The sequence below is a fragment of the Echiichthys vipera genome, assembly GCF_963691815.1.
Source record: "Echiichthys vipera genome assembly, chromosome: 21".
NCBI lineage: Eukaryota > Metazoa > Chordata > Actinopteri > Perciformes > Trachinidae > Echiichthys > Echiichthys vipera.
The window spans coordinates 12,951,849-12,969,536 of record NC_139846.1 but is presented as its reverse complement, the minus strand read 5'-3'; the positions used below and the strand labels follow the sequence as shown (position 1 = coordinate 12,969,536).

Below are 17,688 nucleotides of genomic sequence, written 5' to 3'. Positions count from 1 at the left end.
GCTATTAAATATATATGGTTTCTTTGCTTTGAGAAACAACTAAGTCAGGATTACTGATTGTTTTTTTGTTTTGTTTTAGATGGTGGTGATGGTAAGAAGTGCACTTTGTGTCCTGTGCGCTGCTGCGGACACACAAGTGGAAAACTAACTTGAACTTAGAAACTAAAGCCAAGTGTGTCTTCGTTCCTTTGTCAGAGGTGAAATACAAGACTAGACTGTCTTTAATTATTGACCAGTAGCCTGTCTTTATTTACTCCTGAAGGAAATGATATATTTCCTCAATAGTATTCTTGTGATTTATTGAAATTAGTTACCATAGCTTTAGTGAGATCACCTAAACAAAGACAGTGAAAGTAAAATAAAGAAACACAATACATTAACGAAGTATAAAACAGATGGGGGTAAACTCCATACCAAGAAAAGAATAACTTCAATAAAACTGTATTGTAATATACAGGAGTGCAAAACAACCAAGTAGGCCTACATTTATTCAAGTATTGTAGTTTTGAGGCACTTTTATTATACTTAAGACTTTTAATATCTCTACCTTTCAGAAAGGAACATTGTAGCTTACTCAAACTCCACTACATTCACTTTGAGAGTTATGATTATTCACACCAAACATAGCCTATTACTTAAATTAGGATGCACTTTTTTACTTTTGTAGTCTAAAATTGAGAATATTCCAACCTGTTTTCAATGCAAACCATGCCTCAAAGAAGCCTGAAGTAAAGACGGAGAAATGCAGCACAATAAAGAGTGTTAGGACCACCTAGATCTGACTTTTTAAATAGTAAAATCCGTATTTAATGCAGACTCCTGTGGTTTAAAAGCATGAGATGTGGGGTGGTATGAACCTGGGCGGGGAGAGTCCGGCTCCTTTGACGTCAGGAGGGACTGCTTTAGCGGTAGAGACACATCGGGACTTGTCCTTCAGCGACAGCGAACCCGAACCCGGACAAAACCCGGGGAAAAGATCCCTTTCGACCCCGGACTTGAAGCCAAGCTGGTTTAACCCCACTCTGCTGTTACTCTGGAGACTTCCGCGGCACACCGGGCGCCATGTAGAGATACGAGCTACACCGCTTACGACAGCCGTTAGAGCCGTTGGTTACCAGCAGGCAGACTTCCGTCGAGGAGCTCCGGGGAGGACCAGTCGATATTTGCTCCAAAGCATCGGCATGTAGCAGCTCAGTGCGCAGGTATGATACAGTTTTAGCATTTGTTGTGTTTCTTCCGGGTCAACCGTGACCCGCAGTCGGTGTTTAACCGCCTCTTGTGAGACGTTAAACAAAGATGGCTCCAGAAAAGCACATGTATGAAAGCGTGATACTTTCAGTGTAAGACACAGCAACTTTATCCCTTTTATCATTATGTTCAAGCTGTCTTGAGCCACAGTGTTTGCAGGGGCGATTCTAGAGTCTGTTGGGGCCCTGGGCAAAAATTCACAGGCGGGGGGGGGGCGCCGCCCCAGAGTTCATCACTATTTATGAATAACCGTAATAATCTGACACCGACAAAGAAATTGCAAAATGTAAACATTTTTTTATTTCAAAAGTGCACATTTTAGTTATTTACAACGTTAGTTATTCTTAAAATACGAATATTAACATTAAAAAAAACTTGTAAGTCAAACATTTTATGATAATGGCACTGTGTCACCAGTCAGACAACTTTCTGTTTAGCCTATAAATATAAACTATGGTGTAATGTTTTGAGTTAATTTAGCAGTGTAATACTAAAGTCTAACTTCTTATTTTTGTAACCATATATCGTTTTAACGGCCTAGTTTAGCTTTGTGTTTACAAGAGTCTTTACCAGTGAACTAGCCGCGTGCTAGTCTCGGACCAAGTCGGACACCCCGATCTCCTCGCCGTAAACTGCTGCTGGTCGTCCACATTAACATCAATGTAGTCAAAATGGGACCTCATATCAGTCCTTCACAATAAACCACATGCTTTAACAGCTCCAAAATATACCGTAAAGTCTTCTTGGTTTCCATTTTGAATGTAAACCACCACCTGAGCCACTCAGGCTGAGCGTTGCCCAAACGTTCTTACTGCTTTGTCTCATCAAGGTCGCTTTCCGGTACTAATTTCACATGTGAATGGCCATGTACAAATATGAAATTTCACTTGTAGATTCGCGATGAGGAGATGGACGCGATGGATGCTTCATCGCTTCATTGCATTGCTCTTATTTCAAGTTAATTATCGGCAGCACTGTGAAGTGGTGGTCAGCACTGTCGCCTCACAGCGAGAGGGTTCCTGGTTTGTATCCCGGCTGGGGCCCTCCTGTGTGGAGGTTGCATGTTCTCCCCGTGTCTGTGAGGGTTTTCTCCAGGTTCTCCTGCTTCTACCCACAGTCCAAAGACATGCAGGTGTTAGGTTAATTGATGACTCTAACTTGCCCGTAGGTGTGAATGTGTGTGTGAATGGTTGTCTGTCTCTGTTTGTCTCTATGTGCCCTGTGATAGACTGGCATCCTGGCCAGAGTTTACCCACCTCATGCCCGATGTCAGCTGGGATCAGCTTCTCTTTCGGCCCTTATAGATTTTGCCTCAAGGCTCCCTGGAAGCACTCACCTGTTAGATGCTGGCGATCTTTCCTTAGCCTGATGTCCTTTTTGCCATGTTCGTGTGTGGCTGACTTATAATAATAATAATAATAAAACACCGTGTTATGCTTTGATTTATAGCTTATCAACAGGCTCGTTAAACAGAGCCAGATCTCCCCAGGGAGAGGTTTACCTGAGCTGAAGGATTAATCCCACTAGTCCTGCTCTCTATGATGATCTGCGATTTGTTATAAATGCTCCCATCGCCTCACCTGACCTCAGACCAAATCCATCTGTGCCGTCTAAACAAGCCAGCAGGCAGCGGTGGTGGGGACAGTTCTGTTCCTGTAAATCATTGAAGCATGACAGATGTGTGACAGATGTGAGGGTAGGTGGTGGACTGGGTTAGGGTCAAATGAGCAGGGTCTGCTTTGCAGAGTTGCGTGGTGAAAATCTGTTTGGGACCGCTCCACCATCCAAATCCACATGCAGATATCTGGTAAGCTGCTGCGTCCAAATGACATCCCAGCAAAGCAGGCTTTTAGAGGTATTTACAGTTATTATAATCTTTTGCTGCGTGTCTCTTCTCTTCCACTTTTCTTCTCCCTGAATCTCATTTTATATATGACACAAATGTTAATTTCTTTCCTAATAAACTTTTTTTTTTTAAATAATCTGATAGGCTGTAAGGTTATCCATCATGAAGAAGCGATCCAACAAAGTGCTGGAGGAGGAGGAGACCTTGTGCTGCTGCGAGTACGTGAACAGACTCGGAGAGCGCAGCCATGTTGGAGCCTGCTGCTGTGACTGTGAGGACCTGGATGACGCCTGTGACAGGTGAGCGGTATTAAACTTCTGGGGCTGCAACTAATGATTATTTTAACTGACCTTTGAACTATTGTTCTTTTAATGGAACGATTAATTGGCAGTTTATAACATGTCAGACAACATTAAACATATGCCCAGCACAGTTGCCCATTACTGTTTTCAATTTCACATTGTTTGTTTTGTCCAGTCAACAGCACAAAACCCACCGATATTTTATATTAACGATATAAAACAGCAGAAAACAGGATATCCTCATATTTTGAGACAATGATTGACATTTTTAGCTCTGCTCATGGTGATGACTATGTTGGTCTGTTAGTCAGTAGGATCACCAATTTGATCCAAACTCAAATATCTAAACAACTGTTTGATGGATTTTCTTGGAATGTTGTACATTCATGATCCCCAGAGGATGAATCCTACCTGCTCCAAAGTTCTCACTTGTGCATGAATTTAACTTTGGTGATCACCTGACCTCAGTACGCTAACATACCAAAATATCTTAACATGGTAAACTTGTTAAACATCAGCATATGAGATGTGTTGTCAGTGTGTATGTGAGCATGCAGGGCATTTAGTTCAAAAGAAATATAAATTAGTATTGTATCAAAGTTTAAAATGACAAGCTTATGACATTAAAATGTCAGGTGTGAAAAAGGATACTATGGATTCTTTAAAACAAGTTAATGGGCAGAAGTGTTGCCTATTTATTGGCTTTGCCAGGTGAGACGTTGTTAATAACCTGAATCAAAAAATTGAAGATGGAGATTTCACTTTTTAAAAAAAAAACTCTTTCAGGTTTCTGAAGAGGGAGACTCAGAAAGCTGACTCCCTGTCTCAAGTGGCTGCAGTTGTCACAGACCGGATTCGTGTTCCCTGGCTTTGGGGAGGAGCTCGAAAAGTGGACCTGTCCGTAATCCCGCCGCTTATTCTCCTCCCGTTCCTGCTTCACCTCGCTGCTCTCCACTTCCTTATGGGCATGGTGGCTCTGACGGCTCTGCCCGGCCTGTTGCTGTGGTACTACTATTTTACCCACCGCAAGAAAGGACGGACACTCTTCTTCCTCAGCCTGGCCCTCTTCTCTCTGGCGTACATGTACTACTTGTTCATCACTGAGGTGCTTCCCCACGGGGATGTTGGCCCGGTCCAACTAGCGGTGGTGACTGTCGGGGTCACACTCACCCTGGGGGCCCTTGTCCACACCAGGAGAGAACCTGGTACTGTGCAGCCAAACCAAGGGGCTGTCCACAGCACAGTGACATATTACAGCCCTCTGGCAGACAGAGACCCTGCCGTCAGCGGAGGGTGGCAGGATGTGACGGTGACAGTAGCCAAACGGGCAGGATCGTCGGAGCCCGCGGGTGTGGAGCTGAAGGACGGCAGCCGGAGGAACTGGTGTCCGGTGTGCAGGGTGGTGCAGCCCCCGAGGGCGGGACATTGTCGGATCTGTGGTGTCTGCGTGCTGCGTCTCGACCACCACTGTGTCTGGTGGGTTCCATTAAAATGTCTCTCACTCGGCCTGTCATTACTGTTTCTTCCACTTTCTCACATCTAAAACACTGACGTTGTCTTGTTTGTCATTTGCTCGTCTTTTCTTCACAAACTATTCAATAAATTAAAAAGAAAAGTACGTTTAATGTTCAAACCAATGTTAAGTGACTGTCATTCTTTCCTTGATATGTATCAGCTCTGAATGAGTGTTTTTCTTCACGCCTACTGTGTGGAGCCAACATTGCATTTGCATGTTAACTATATCTACAAGTTAACAGACCCTTGCTATAATCCACTCCTACACTTACAGTATATAAAGTGTGTGGTCCTGCATGTGTGTAGTGTAACCCTGGGTCTCAGTACGGATTTTTTTTTTTGTCTGCCTGTGTACATGTGTGTTTGTGCGTCTCCTGTCGGTGCCTGGGTAGGATAAACAGCTGTGTTGGGCAGACCAATCACCGCAGCTTCCTGCTTACACTCGTCCTCTTCCTGCTGACGTCCTTGTACGGGATCAGTCTGGTGCTGCAGAGCGTGTGTCCGAAACAACACCTCTTCATCGCCCTGCTCTACTGCCCGGGGGTCTACAACCAGTACAGGTACTGAGAGCAAAGACATACACTTTGTACACTCTAGGCTGGGTAAATTTACTACTAGAACATTTACAATGGGACAGACGTCCTGACCGCTCTTTCAAAGGCACAGTTTCTGAATATGGGCTGTGTGCATTTCTCTGTGCATTTCACAGTCTTTATTTAGTACCTCAAACTGCTTTATAATAGAAAAATACATGGAAAGCTTTATAATTATATATATAAATATATATATATATATATTTATAATATGTCACCTTTCTAAAGTTACTGTCACCTAATTCTGAAGCTCCATTATTCTGATGATATATGTTTGTCAAAAATACAGTTTTGGATCAGAAAATCTGATGTTTTCAAAACCCACACAGAAATTATAAATGTAAAGATGAGAAAAGAAGTGATTGAAAAAAATGTATCAGGTTAATACATGCAAGTAGGGACTTATTAACATTTCATTCACATTAATCACAGATACATCCATCAGTGTACACGTGAGCCAAAGAAATGCCAAAGATGCAGTACATTTGTAATAATTAGGAAACTATTACATAGTTTGCACACCAGAGAGCACTGATGAGTGTTTTTCATTTACCGTCATTCTTTTCTCATTGTCTGTGTTTCAGAACTGCACTTTGCTTCACCTGTGCATGGTACAGCAGTATCGTTACCTGTGGGCTCCTCCACCTGCTGGTGGTGCAGGTCATAAATGTCAGCTACAATGTGACGGAGCGTGAGGCACGAGCAGCCCTGCGAGACAAAACCGCCCGCAGCGCCTACTGGGGACTCGTCGTTGACACCGGCGTCTACTCTCGAGGTTTTTGTGAAAACTGGGCAGAGTTCATGACCATGGGGGGAAAGCTGAATCCATCCTCTCCTGTCTCGACAGATCTTGTGTAAGAGACTGTTAACCCTGATTTTAAAACTTGAGTTTGGAACTTATGGTTGCTGCTCTTGTTCATGTCCACTGGATGGCAGCATGGCTCTGATTTCATCTTCTGCTTATAGCAAACCTGAGAGTTGACATGACCTTTATCACTGGGTTACTGCGGTTATTGAGTTTCCCTGACTTTGACTCTCAGCGATAACAACTGCAAATTTCGATACAATACTGGCATCGCCTCCTATGCAGCTGTATCCACTCACACTGACCTTTTAAGCTCTTGCCACTTCTCATCAGTTTCAAGGACAAACAAATATCACCGTTTCCTTTACACTAACTGTCTTCCCTGGACTTCAACATGGTCTTTATGTCTCCTCTACGTTCTAGGGCCTTGCTGTGGGTTGGAATACAAGAAAAATGTGAGAATGAGTAATCTGTTGATGATCCTTGCAGGGACATTTCAGGGTCAGTGGTGCACAAAACATGGTTCTGAACATCTTTTCAAGGGTGGACTCTGTGCACACTTTATCCTCCACTAACACTTATCTGCAGTGTTCACAAAGGAGGGTACTTGGATATTGATACACATGATCAGACTAAGTAAAGTTCTACAGCTCCGCATTGCATAAAACCTGATGAATGATTGGATAGTAATGAATATACAAGTAAGTACTGTTATTACTTTAAGCGAGTTCAAAGTGTTTCTGAATGGATTAAAAGCAAATAAACCAATGCACATTAATCACACCTTGAGGTTAGCTTTCCACTGTCCTTGACAATGTATTGCTCCAGTTGTGTGTGTTGTATTTATTTTTATTAAATTATTGTGACAAAGGTGCATGTGTATTCATTTTGTGTGTGTGTACGTGTGTCCCCTCTGCAGATTTATTGCTGCGTTTGTGTGCAGTTTGTTTCCTTAAGTGTCGGTTTCTCCCAGAGGCCCTACAGTGGATGAGAGCAGAAATCAGGCAGAACCTCAGTCACTCTCCGTCCCAGCTTCTCCCGCCGCACCTCCCTCACTCTTTCCTTGCGCAACAGACCGGGAAGTTGCCTCCAGGCCAGCAAACATCTCTGTAGCACCCGTCTGAAGTGCAGGCAGATGGAGAGACAGATGGAAACAGAGCAAGTGAGCAATACCAAACTGAATTATAGGGACTTCTGGGTTGACAACACCTAATGAGTTTTCACTTGATGTCACTGGGGGCTTATTGACAGTGGCAGCCGGTAGGAATTCACCTATAGGCTATGGCCATTTAGCTTGCCACATCTTGAGTTAGACTACTGCTACAGAAATCATTAATTTTGTTCACAATAGGAGACATAAGACCTCATAATAATTCTGTTGTTAAACATAATTAAAACTAACATGTTTTTGCTTATTTAATTTGAAGGAAGCAATTTAGCAAAACTATTTAAATGCAAATTAGGAAAGTACAGACTTTCTTTTAGCCATTCGAGTGGTGTGGCAGTGTTGTGCATCACTTTGGTTCAGACTGAAACTATGGGTGGATTGCCATCACATTTGATTTACATATCTATAGTGCTCAGAGGATGAATCTTCAGTGATCCCCTGACTCCTCCTCTAGTGCCATCAGCAGTGTCCACTCAGTGAGTTATTTCAACATCTACAAAATAGATTGGCACAATTAACATTTGTGATTCCAAAAGGATTAATCCTAATAACTTCGATGGTCTTTGGACTTTTCCTCCAGCGCATTTGTAAAAGGTCCCCACAACTATTAGAAGTCATTAGAAGAAAAGTATTATTGCAGAAAATGTGAATGGAGACCAATCAGACTATAAACACTATAGTCTGCCAACTAGTTTAACCATATTGAAGTCTCTACTCGAGCAGGAAAACACCACAAAGGACTCAAATTTGTCAATTTTTCAGAAGATTTGTCTTCACTACAGTTGAGGAGATGGTGTTGTTAATCTAATGGATAGGCAGTTGACATTGGAAAAGACAATACACTGCAAAAGTTCTCATGTTTTATATTTCAAGATGCATGTACCAGCAGGTTATCTTTATAATTATTCTGCAGTTTTATTGCAAGTAAATCTGGAAACTCTTAAACTATAGTATAAGCCTCAAATAAATGTTTATTTGATACAAATTTAAGGTATTGTGGTTTTCCAGTGTACTATAACCAAACTGCTTGTTTCAACTCGTAATTAAATAAGCTGTTAAATGTAATTTGACACCTTGTTAGTTGGGAAGTGTTGAGAACATATGGGAAAGTCACGGGTAGCAGACCTGTTATTGTGCTCCTGAGCCAGCTCCTGATGGTGCCACTCCACCAACCTCTCCTGGGTCACATGGTCCAGCAGTGCCAGCAGAAACCTCCTCAGAGTTCGAACGCGATAGAAACGCTTGGCTCTCTCCTCCTGAATCATCCGCCAGTCTTTTAGCTGAAGCAGACAACACTCACTCTTATTCAACCCATCTTTTAGCAGTAAAACCCCGAACGAAACAACAACTGCAAGTTACTCAGGAAGTGAAAGTGATGAGGATGGCACCGGCTTAAACAAGAAAGCAATTGAAAACATGATTGAGTGCAGGTAGGGGAGGAGATTAGGAAAAGGGGTTGCTCTAAGTCACTGGAAGAAGATGGAGAGACCGCAACCCTGATTGAGTAACTGTGTTTGTGTGTGTGTGCAGGCGTATACACACTCTTTTCCAGCAGCTTAAGCTCCTCCGAAGCAAAAAGTGTTGGTGCAGTTGGTCAGCAGAAGCTTCTTTCTCAGACAGGGACTCTCTTGTTGATTGCTGCCAGCCTAGTGTGCACCGCCTCAGCAGGACGAGATTGTGATGACTCTCGGCCAACTGGCGGGATTGAAAAGAAAAAGTGTTGATGCGCGCTGATGAATTCATCCAAACTCAATTATACGTGCCAGGTTGAAACAATGGAGTGCTATCAAAGAATAAAGCGCTTGTCTTTGACTTCATCTCACATTTAACAAAGAGGGGTTTTTGTCTAGCTGTGAAACTCGTGTACGCACGAAATTTAGTGTGATGCTGCGAGGAACACTTTGAAGATAAACATGATGATACTGTCAAGATGTCACATGCTTTTGTTTGGAGATTTTCCCTCTACCTTGTTGAGTGTGTGTGTGTGTCCAAGCGTACAAGTGTGTTACTGGGTGGTGAGTTTGTGTGAGTTTCATAGCTTTGCTTTTGGCTTGGAGCGTTAATTTTAGCTTCGGAGTGAGTATTTTTACCAAAGCAGTATACTCATTGCCCAGTCCATTAAATGTGTTAAAACGGGCTGCCTGTGGATACTCAGCGTGCGTCTGGTGATACTTAATTTTAATATTCATAACTAGCTTTAGAAATTTGATTTTCAGAGTCCTTAATAAAGTCCTTCACAAGAAGGAGAAACACAGTACCAATGCACGGATATTCATACAACAACTAAAAATCCATTTGTTACATCAAATCATATAAAATACAATTCTAGCTAAATGTAATCCAGCCAGTTCCTTTGATGTGTGCATTAAAAGGGTAATAATAATACATATATCCGTATGATGGGGCAGTCTAAGGCAGTGTCCTTATTTAGGATCCTAGTGGTCCGAGGGTAGAAAGAGGAATAATAAACCTAGAATAAATATTAATGAATACATAAATCAGTCAAGATACAAAAGAGAAATAGATGAAAAGACAAGCATTCTACTCATGGAATTTTAAAGAAGTTATTTATACGATTGGTAAAAAAAAGCATTTTTGATAGGCCAGTGACAAGATTAAAAAAAACATGTATAATCCTCTTTGAATGGCTAAAATTAAAGAGAGATTAGTCTTTATAATCTTTGTCAGATGGAATAAAATGACTAACACAACTTTAAAATACAGGGAAATTGGGCAGCGTTTATGTCCACCAGCAGTCTGTGAGCCATAAAAACCATCCAGCCATTTGTAAAGACTTAAATTCTAAAAAAGCCTTTCATAGACGCACATTGCTTCGAAGCGACTGCCTCAAGTCAGAGCGCAGAAGCACAAGCAGGACTCTGCGGAGGCACGAATGTAATCAGGGAGGCCTATTATTATTCAAATCCATGCTGTGTACCTGGACTTGGATTTACCCTTGTATGTCAAAACTTCCCTTTTCTTATTGTAATTCTAGGTGTGATAATGAAAAGCCTAAGGCACTCCTTGCACAGCTTCCTGTTCAAGTAGGATTTCAAAATGTAAAGCCAAGGCCAGAATGAAAAACAACCTCCTGGGTTCGTAAAATGGTGAGTTGAAGGACTGAGGGCATACTGACTGACAGTACGGGCTGAAATGGACGAAACCAGTGATTCACCTCTATGTTGGCTTGTCTTAGCTGAATGAGCCGTTTCCATGGCGCCAAGCCTCGCCGGAGCAGCAAGTTTCTGTGGTAGTGTTGACGGGCCAGCTCCCGGAGCTCCTGTTGCCTTTTCAGTTGCCTCTGATTTTCCTCTTGCTTCTGCACACAATACAGAAAGTAATATTCCGCGGCAAGTCTTGAATACAGTCCTGCTATGGCACTCAGAGTTGACTCATGTTGTAGGGGAAAGTCAATAAAATATTAATCTAACCTCTTTTTCTCGCCTTTTCTCCTCCCTCTTCCTTTCGGCTGCTTTGCATTTCTCCTCCTGTGCCTCCCTCTGTTTCTGCTCTTCAGTGGCTTTCATCTCAGCCTGAAAAGTTCAATAAAATGTGTGTATTTAATATGTATATATATATATATATATATATATACTATATACAGTATATGGTTTCAGACAATTACAACTTGTTGCTCTTAGAACAAAACAGTTTGGTGGTACAGAAAAAAAACAAATCCTCAATCTCTTACCAGTTTTTCCTCTTCCTTCTTTCTCTTGAGTTTCTCGATTTCCTTCCTTCGCTCTGCGCGTTGATGTGAACGGGCCTCCATTCCTATAAAGAGAGGGAGACGGGTGAGTTCAGCACAAGGTAATTACTCTGTGGTACAGCTGAGTCTCAGCAGTGGATATGTGGATACTTGGATATGTACAGTATGTTTCACCCTTCATATTCTGAACATGAGTACTACTGCTGTAGGAAAATAGACCTATATGCTTTTATATGCAAATTTGACATTTTGATATGTGTGATCCAGGGTTGTGCAATTTTTTTGACAAAAGAGCGACATCATTCTATATTCATAAAAATATACTGTATGTTTATATGTGACCTTGTGTATGTGGTGTAGGTGCTTTTAAGCTCTCTGATTGAAGGATCTTGCAGACTGACTTGTGATTAATGGATGGGGGCATGTCTGGGAGGTGACAGTTTTCTTCAGAGGTACACAGAGGCTGTCAGGTTCTCCAGTAACACTCGGTGCCCTGCAACAGACACAATTGCAGCCAAAAAGCCATTAGCGTCAACACATTCACATCTGATCCTTTTTCAGACAGGTATTGACTTAAGGGAAACTCAAATATCATGTGTCAGACTTTCCATACATCTGTAAATTAATAATAATAGTGGGAGGCGAAGGGCATGACTTTTTGCCATTACTCATGAAAACTATGTTCAAAGTTGAGCCTACCTCTGATCTGTGCGGTCAAAGTTGCAGCTCTTTGGTCTATTTAACAGCTGTGTGAGTTGTGTGGCTTTCTTCATCTCCAGCTCCGACCCCATCACGCTCTGATCCTCCTTCAGCCGTGCAATCTGCTCCTGCTGCTCCTTTAACAGCCTCCTCTGCTGTGTGATGATCTGCTGCTGGACGGTGTGTCTATTATCAAACCTGCTGCCCGGCGACGCTGCCCTTTTTGAAGACGTAAAGCTGCTGCCGCCGCCCTCACCTCTCCTCTCCGCCTCATGGAGGTCAGCAGCAGTCGGCGCCGCATGTCGTCGGGTCACCTGCCATGCCCGAGTGGGCCATTCCACAGCACCCACGGGGGCTTTATTCTGATGTACAGCAGAGGCGTTAAAGGCTAAAGGGCTTGACCTGTGGTGCTCTCTCTGCAGAGAAGGGAACAGATATGAAGATATATGAAGAAAAAAAATTCCACCCTTGCGTAAAGTTCAGCAAAAAGCTTAAGGGGGATCATATAAATACAGTATCTCAGAGAGATTTCATCTTTACTGAGTTACTGATATATAAGCAGCAGGTGCCTGCCTCGTTATTGTCCACTCCACCATGAACTCCAGCCACCCCAACAATCTCCTGTTCTATTTTTTTCTATCCCTTGAGCTCTGATCTACTATCCTGCACTTCTTATTTCTCTATAGCTTTGTTTCCATCTGCTCTATGCCTTCCCGCCCCCTATTTATACACTGCTCATCTCTCTTTGCTCTCACAATCCAGAGTTGTGAATATTTCAGCAGGAAAAATTTTCCTCCCCATTGACTTATAGAGGAAGGTTCAGGTCATACCATGCACCCATACAGGAAGATAATTGAAAAAACATTTATTCAATTTAAGTCCCAAACGGATTTAGTGCCTCAGTAATTTTAGCCTTTAGCTTTACCTGCCAAGTATAAGGGCTGATATTTTAGTCATAATTTCACTGGGTGTGTAAAGAAAATGTGATTTGTCAGGTTGTTTTCAGCGGGGAGCATCAACATCTGAATGAATCTCTGTGCATTGTTGCAAGATTTCTGAGTGCACCTCTCACCCTCACAGTTGTCTCCGGTTGGTCGGACGCCTCAGGGGGGGCAGTAATTGGCTGATAAATTGGGGTTTCTGCGGCCCAGAGTTTGCCTGTTGATGCGGCATTGATTAAGGCAGCCATCTTGCGCCGGGTCTCCTGCTGCTGGGCCAAAAGCTCTCGTTGTTCCTTCTCCATCCGACACCATAGCTTCCACTCATTCAGACATCGCCTTAGCAACCGCCTTTGGTCACTCTCCACAGCCAGCTTGCATCGTCTGGAGGAGGGAACATATGTGATTGCATTTTAATACTCAATTATATAGGTTATGATTTACTATATATTGCGTGATTAGAGGTATATGGCAGAATTTATTCAGTGATTGGTTATTGTTATTTCTTTGAAGTTCTTGCCTGTTTTCAGCTCGTAGATCCTCCTCTGTTCGTGCCACCTCTCTCTGATGTTGTTCTGCCCACACCACTGCCCGCCAGGCTCGCCAGGCTCTCAGCTGCCGCTTCCAGTCACACAGGGCCATGGCCTTACCTAAACGTATCCTTCGGTCCAACACCACCGAATACCATCCAGAGAAATGCCTCTGCAGACACTAAAACATGTGCATAAATGCATGCGGGCCCACAAGTTAGAGAATTTACATATGGATAAATCTGCTGTTCCACCTGGCAAGTACATCCACTATACAGGTACCAACCTTGAGATTATCCATGTGCACCATGGTTTGACATTTCTGTTTTTCATAAAGTCGCTTTGTGTCCTGTGGCTGCTGTTTTGTGGGAAGTGGAGGAGCTGAGTGGAGGCTTCTGGCTGCCCTTTTCCCTTCCACTCGCTCCCTTGCCCTGTGAAATAACCATACAAGCCGTCAGGACTTCTGTACAGCCGTGATGTCACAATAATGGGTAGAAAGCCACAGTCATTCCCCGGCTGCAAAGACTGTGCAGGGACACCGAGAGCGCATTTGTGGAAAACGAGAAATACTGACCGATCAAAGCAGACTGGGCTTCAGGAGGGGGGCTTAAAGAGACAGAGTGTTTCAGACAGACGGTGAATCCAGGTATATTCAGACTGAGAAAAATAATGTTTTTTAAAAAATTAAAGCATGTAAATATGTTCTAGTAGAAACCCAGAACATAATAAGTATGAACCTTAAAATGGGCACCAATGTCATTCACAGTCACTTTGTAAGTCACTGTAATCCATTGTTCCCAAGCCCTTACTCCTCCTCTCCCATTTTTTCTCCAAGAGGGTTCTGTTTTTAGTCCTGAAGTACTTAGTGTTATAATTTCCCATTCAACCTTTCTCTAAACAAAAAAGTGTCTAATTAATAACATTCTTAGCAGCATCATTACACAGTATATAGTGGTCTCATTTTCATACATCCGCAAGGTGACAGCCATTTATTGCATTTAACAAATGATGTTCGGTTATTACAGTTGTGACAAAGGAAAGCCTTTGCTGGGTCACACTTTGTAAGAAATAACACAGCAGACTTATTTCTCAATAGGTGACTGTTAATCCATTCAATCCACCATAGGAAGGGGAAAGAAACCAGATCATGTGCGACGCAATCAGGAGACAGCGGGTCATTTCAGATATGGCGACAAGCACCTCATCACGGGCCAGTGGTTGCTGTGGATACCGTACCTCTGTCGAACCAGCTGTTCCAGTACTCTCCTCTCCTCCATCTGGCGTCGCAGTCTCACCATCTCTTGCTGCACCATCTCCTCTTGCCTACGTGCCTGCTGCGTCTTCCTCATCTCCTCCTCTTGTTCCCTCCTCTTCGCCTCCTCTCTGGCACCCCGCCGAGCCTCCCTCTCAATCTGTTGCTTCTGTTTCTCAGCCTCCCGCCGGGCTCTGTTCTCACGCACCTTCAGTGGCAATCAGTAGCAATTAGGGAGGCACTTGAGAACACAAGTCGGGTGCTCGTCGTTCCGGCTGATTCTACTCACGTTGACAGTTTACCAAAGCATTCATGTCTCTTATCTTTGGTCACATACCTGTAGGTGGCGCGCTTCCATGGTAACAATCGGATTTCTGAACTTCTTCCTTGTTTGTCCAACATCCAGCGCCAGTTCCTCCATCACCCCAGAGTCCAACACCTCTTGCTCCATCAGGTCCTGTAGAAAGCTGTTAACAGCACTGTGCTCTTCCTCCTCGGCCAGGCAGTTGTACAGATCTTTCAACAAGTAAGTGTGAAAAAAAAATCATTTTTATCACAAGTAAAATAAAGCAAATTTAACATCTCACAACAAGTCTAACAAACTCACATCACTGAGTGCATACAAACTAGGAAATCAATCAAACAAACAAATGATACGCTTAGTATAAAATGGTCACTATAGATGACATAATTTGTTGTTAATAGGTTAAAATGTGCTGGTGTGATCTGTGACTCATAATGTCACCTGAGTATATGAGATGGTAGTGTTTACATACTGTGCCTATGGACCTTTTTAAAGATGTAAACATAAACATTCCAAAACAGTCCTAGTTTGTTTCCTGTTGCAGTGAATGTGAATGACATCAGCGGACAGGAAGTTACCAAGGACTAAGGCTGTTGCCTAGCAATGGAATTCCATTGAAAAGGTCTAAACAATTTAATTCAATTCAGCTTTATTGGCATGAATGTCACAAAGACTATGTTGCCAAAAGCATAAAAATTAAATAAAACAAAACAACAATACATTTCATAGGAATAATAAATAAGGCACACTAAATAATGGAATAAAAAAGTTATAATAATAAAATATAATAAAAAAGGACACACACACACACACACACACACACACACACACACACACACACACACACACACACACACACACACACACACACACACACACACACACACACACACACACACACACACACACACACACACACACACACACACACACACACACACACACACACACACACACACACACACACACACACACACACACACACACACACACACAGAGAGAGAATTGTTCACCTCAAAAACTAAAATGAGAAAACTGTCTCCATCAATGTGACCTGGGTTGACAGAAAGCTGAGATTGACCAATGGGGTTTAATTCATAGGTCAGTCTCAGTGCTGATAGTCGTGCAGTTTAGAATCAGGGTTACATGATAATGACTAAATCTTCCTTTGTGCTGAACTATGCCTTTAAATGTGTTCTGTATTTAACTACAAACTCTAGATAAAATTCATCAGTCCTATTATTTACCAGTTGTATTATGGACAGGGAAATTGAACTGGTCTTGATTAATTCAAATAAAGAGGCTCGAGCTAGTTGGATAAGTTAAAAGTTTTCATCATTGCTTAATACCATCAAAGTTACTGTAGTTAAGGGCGGTGGGCTGAGTGCTATCCAGTGCAGCAGGGCTTCTCCTCTCATCGGAGCACATCAAGTCATCTCCCTCCTCCAGCTCCAGCTCCAGCCGCAGCTTACTGCTTAGCCAATCACCAAGAAGAGCCTGGGCTGCAAGAAACAACCACCAAAGTATCATTGTTCGGCCTGCAGCTGCTGCCCAGGCTCAGCTCTATAAGTGTCTATAGGTAACACTTCTCTAGAGACCCCACTATCATTTTTCATGGGCTGACCTACCTTCACTGTAGGCATCATCGTGATCTCTTAACTGGTCAGAGCTTTGCAGTGGTACGGCTTGGCTGTTGGTTCGTGAATGAGACTTCTTGTGGGAGAAGACTTCAGATACAGCAAACTCAGAAGCTGCCTCCACACGCTGATGACAAGGAAATAGACAAAATAATGAATATTTTTGTTATAGTTAATCTGATGATCATTCAGTTGCTTAGTTATTGCTTCTCAGTCAAAGGGGGCGGCTTCAAATATTTTGTTTAGTCCAACAGCAGTCCAATACCCAAAGGAATTCAGTTGCTACAAAAACATGCACCATGAAAATATGCAAACATAGCTGCAACTACACGTATTCTTCTCACCTTCCTCCACTGATCGATATCGCCATTCTTCACTTGCATCTGGTTTTGAAAGAAGAATAATTTCAAGTGTAAGCTGATACTGTTTGCAAGAGATACAGAGCCCGTGAAAAATAACCAGCCAAACTTGCAGACACCTGTGGGTGAAGTGCACAAATTGAGGGCTGAGTCAATGTCTGCGGATTATTTCACAGGAAAAGCTTATCCACTGCCTTGAATCAGCAGATTACTTAAAAAATCATTTCCAAGACGTTGAAAAGTCTGTGCTTTCCTGGCAGTGATTCAGGTATCCCTGTCTCAGGCAGCAGACTTATGAGGCTGCTGACGTGACTATCTGAGAAAGGCCATCTGTATGACATTTCTAAGCCGTCCTCTCACATGAGCCATGCATTCATCCATAGTATTAAGACGGCTTCTTCATTCATAAATTCGATAGGACCAGTTTTGCAATTATGTTTTATCTCTGCAGGGGATTTAATAATCCCAGGGAAAGGGTCTAATATAATATTATACATGGAAAGAAAATATTTTATGTATGAGAAAGTGAGCTTGAATGTGGTATCTAGATATAGGCAGCCAGAGTTCAATTCATTTCTTTCCAATTAGAAGTAGAAGCTCTAACACCTCTCATTGAATGAATCCAGACTTACCTTTTCTGCAGATACTGTACTCTTGTGGTTCCTCCTCCACCTAAACAGGTGAGGATTGTGACCTGGGAATGTCATAATCTGTTTGGTACAGGCATTAACCTCTGCTACTATAATATAAGACCAACAGACACCAAAGCCTTCTTCTTTATAT

The 17,688-nt window shown here is 42.6% G+C and overlaps 2 protein-coding genes across 2 annotated transcripts; one reads left to right on the top strand and one right to left on the bottom strand.

Moving 5' to 3' along the window:
- Positions 1–936: 936 nt before the first annotated feature.
- Positions 937–7,175, top strand: zdhhc23b (zDHHC palmitoyltransferase 23b). Its single transcript, XM_083936459.1, has 5 exons — positions 937–1,202; positions 3,239–3,393; positions 4,183–4,872; positions 5,304–5,471; positions 6,089–7,175. Exons 2-5 carry the CDS (start codon positions 3,257–3,259, stop codon positions 6,360–6,362), a joined length of 1,269 nt encoding a protein of 422 aa, XP_083792585.1. The 5' UTR covers positions 937–1,202; positions 3,239–3,256; the 3' UTR covers positions 6,363–7,175.
- Positions 7,176–7,271: 96 nt separating this feature from the next.
- ccdc191 (coiled-coil domain containing 191) lies at positions 7,272–17,612 on the bottom strand (the record flags this gene model as incomplete). Its single annotated transcript, XM_083936457.1, has 17 exons — positions 7,272–7,429; positions 8,603–8,757; positions 9,020–9,172; positions 10,653–10,796; positions 10,909–11,010; positions 11,169–11,251; positions 11,588–11,679; positions 11,886–12,301; positions 12,970–13,207; positions 13,344–13,534; positions 13,640–13,784; positions 14,590–14,813; positions 14,943–15,121; positions 16,259–16,411; positions 16,538–16,673; positions 16,891–16,929; positions 17,538–17,612. The coding sequence occupies 17 exons, from the start codon at positions 17,610–17,612 to the stop codon at positions 7,288–7,290; spliced, it is 2,667 nt and encodes an 888-aa protein (XP_083792583.1). The 3' UTR covers positions 7,272–7,287.
- Between the last annotated feature and the right edge of the window lie 76 nt (positions 17,613–17,688).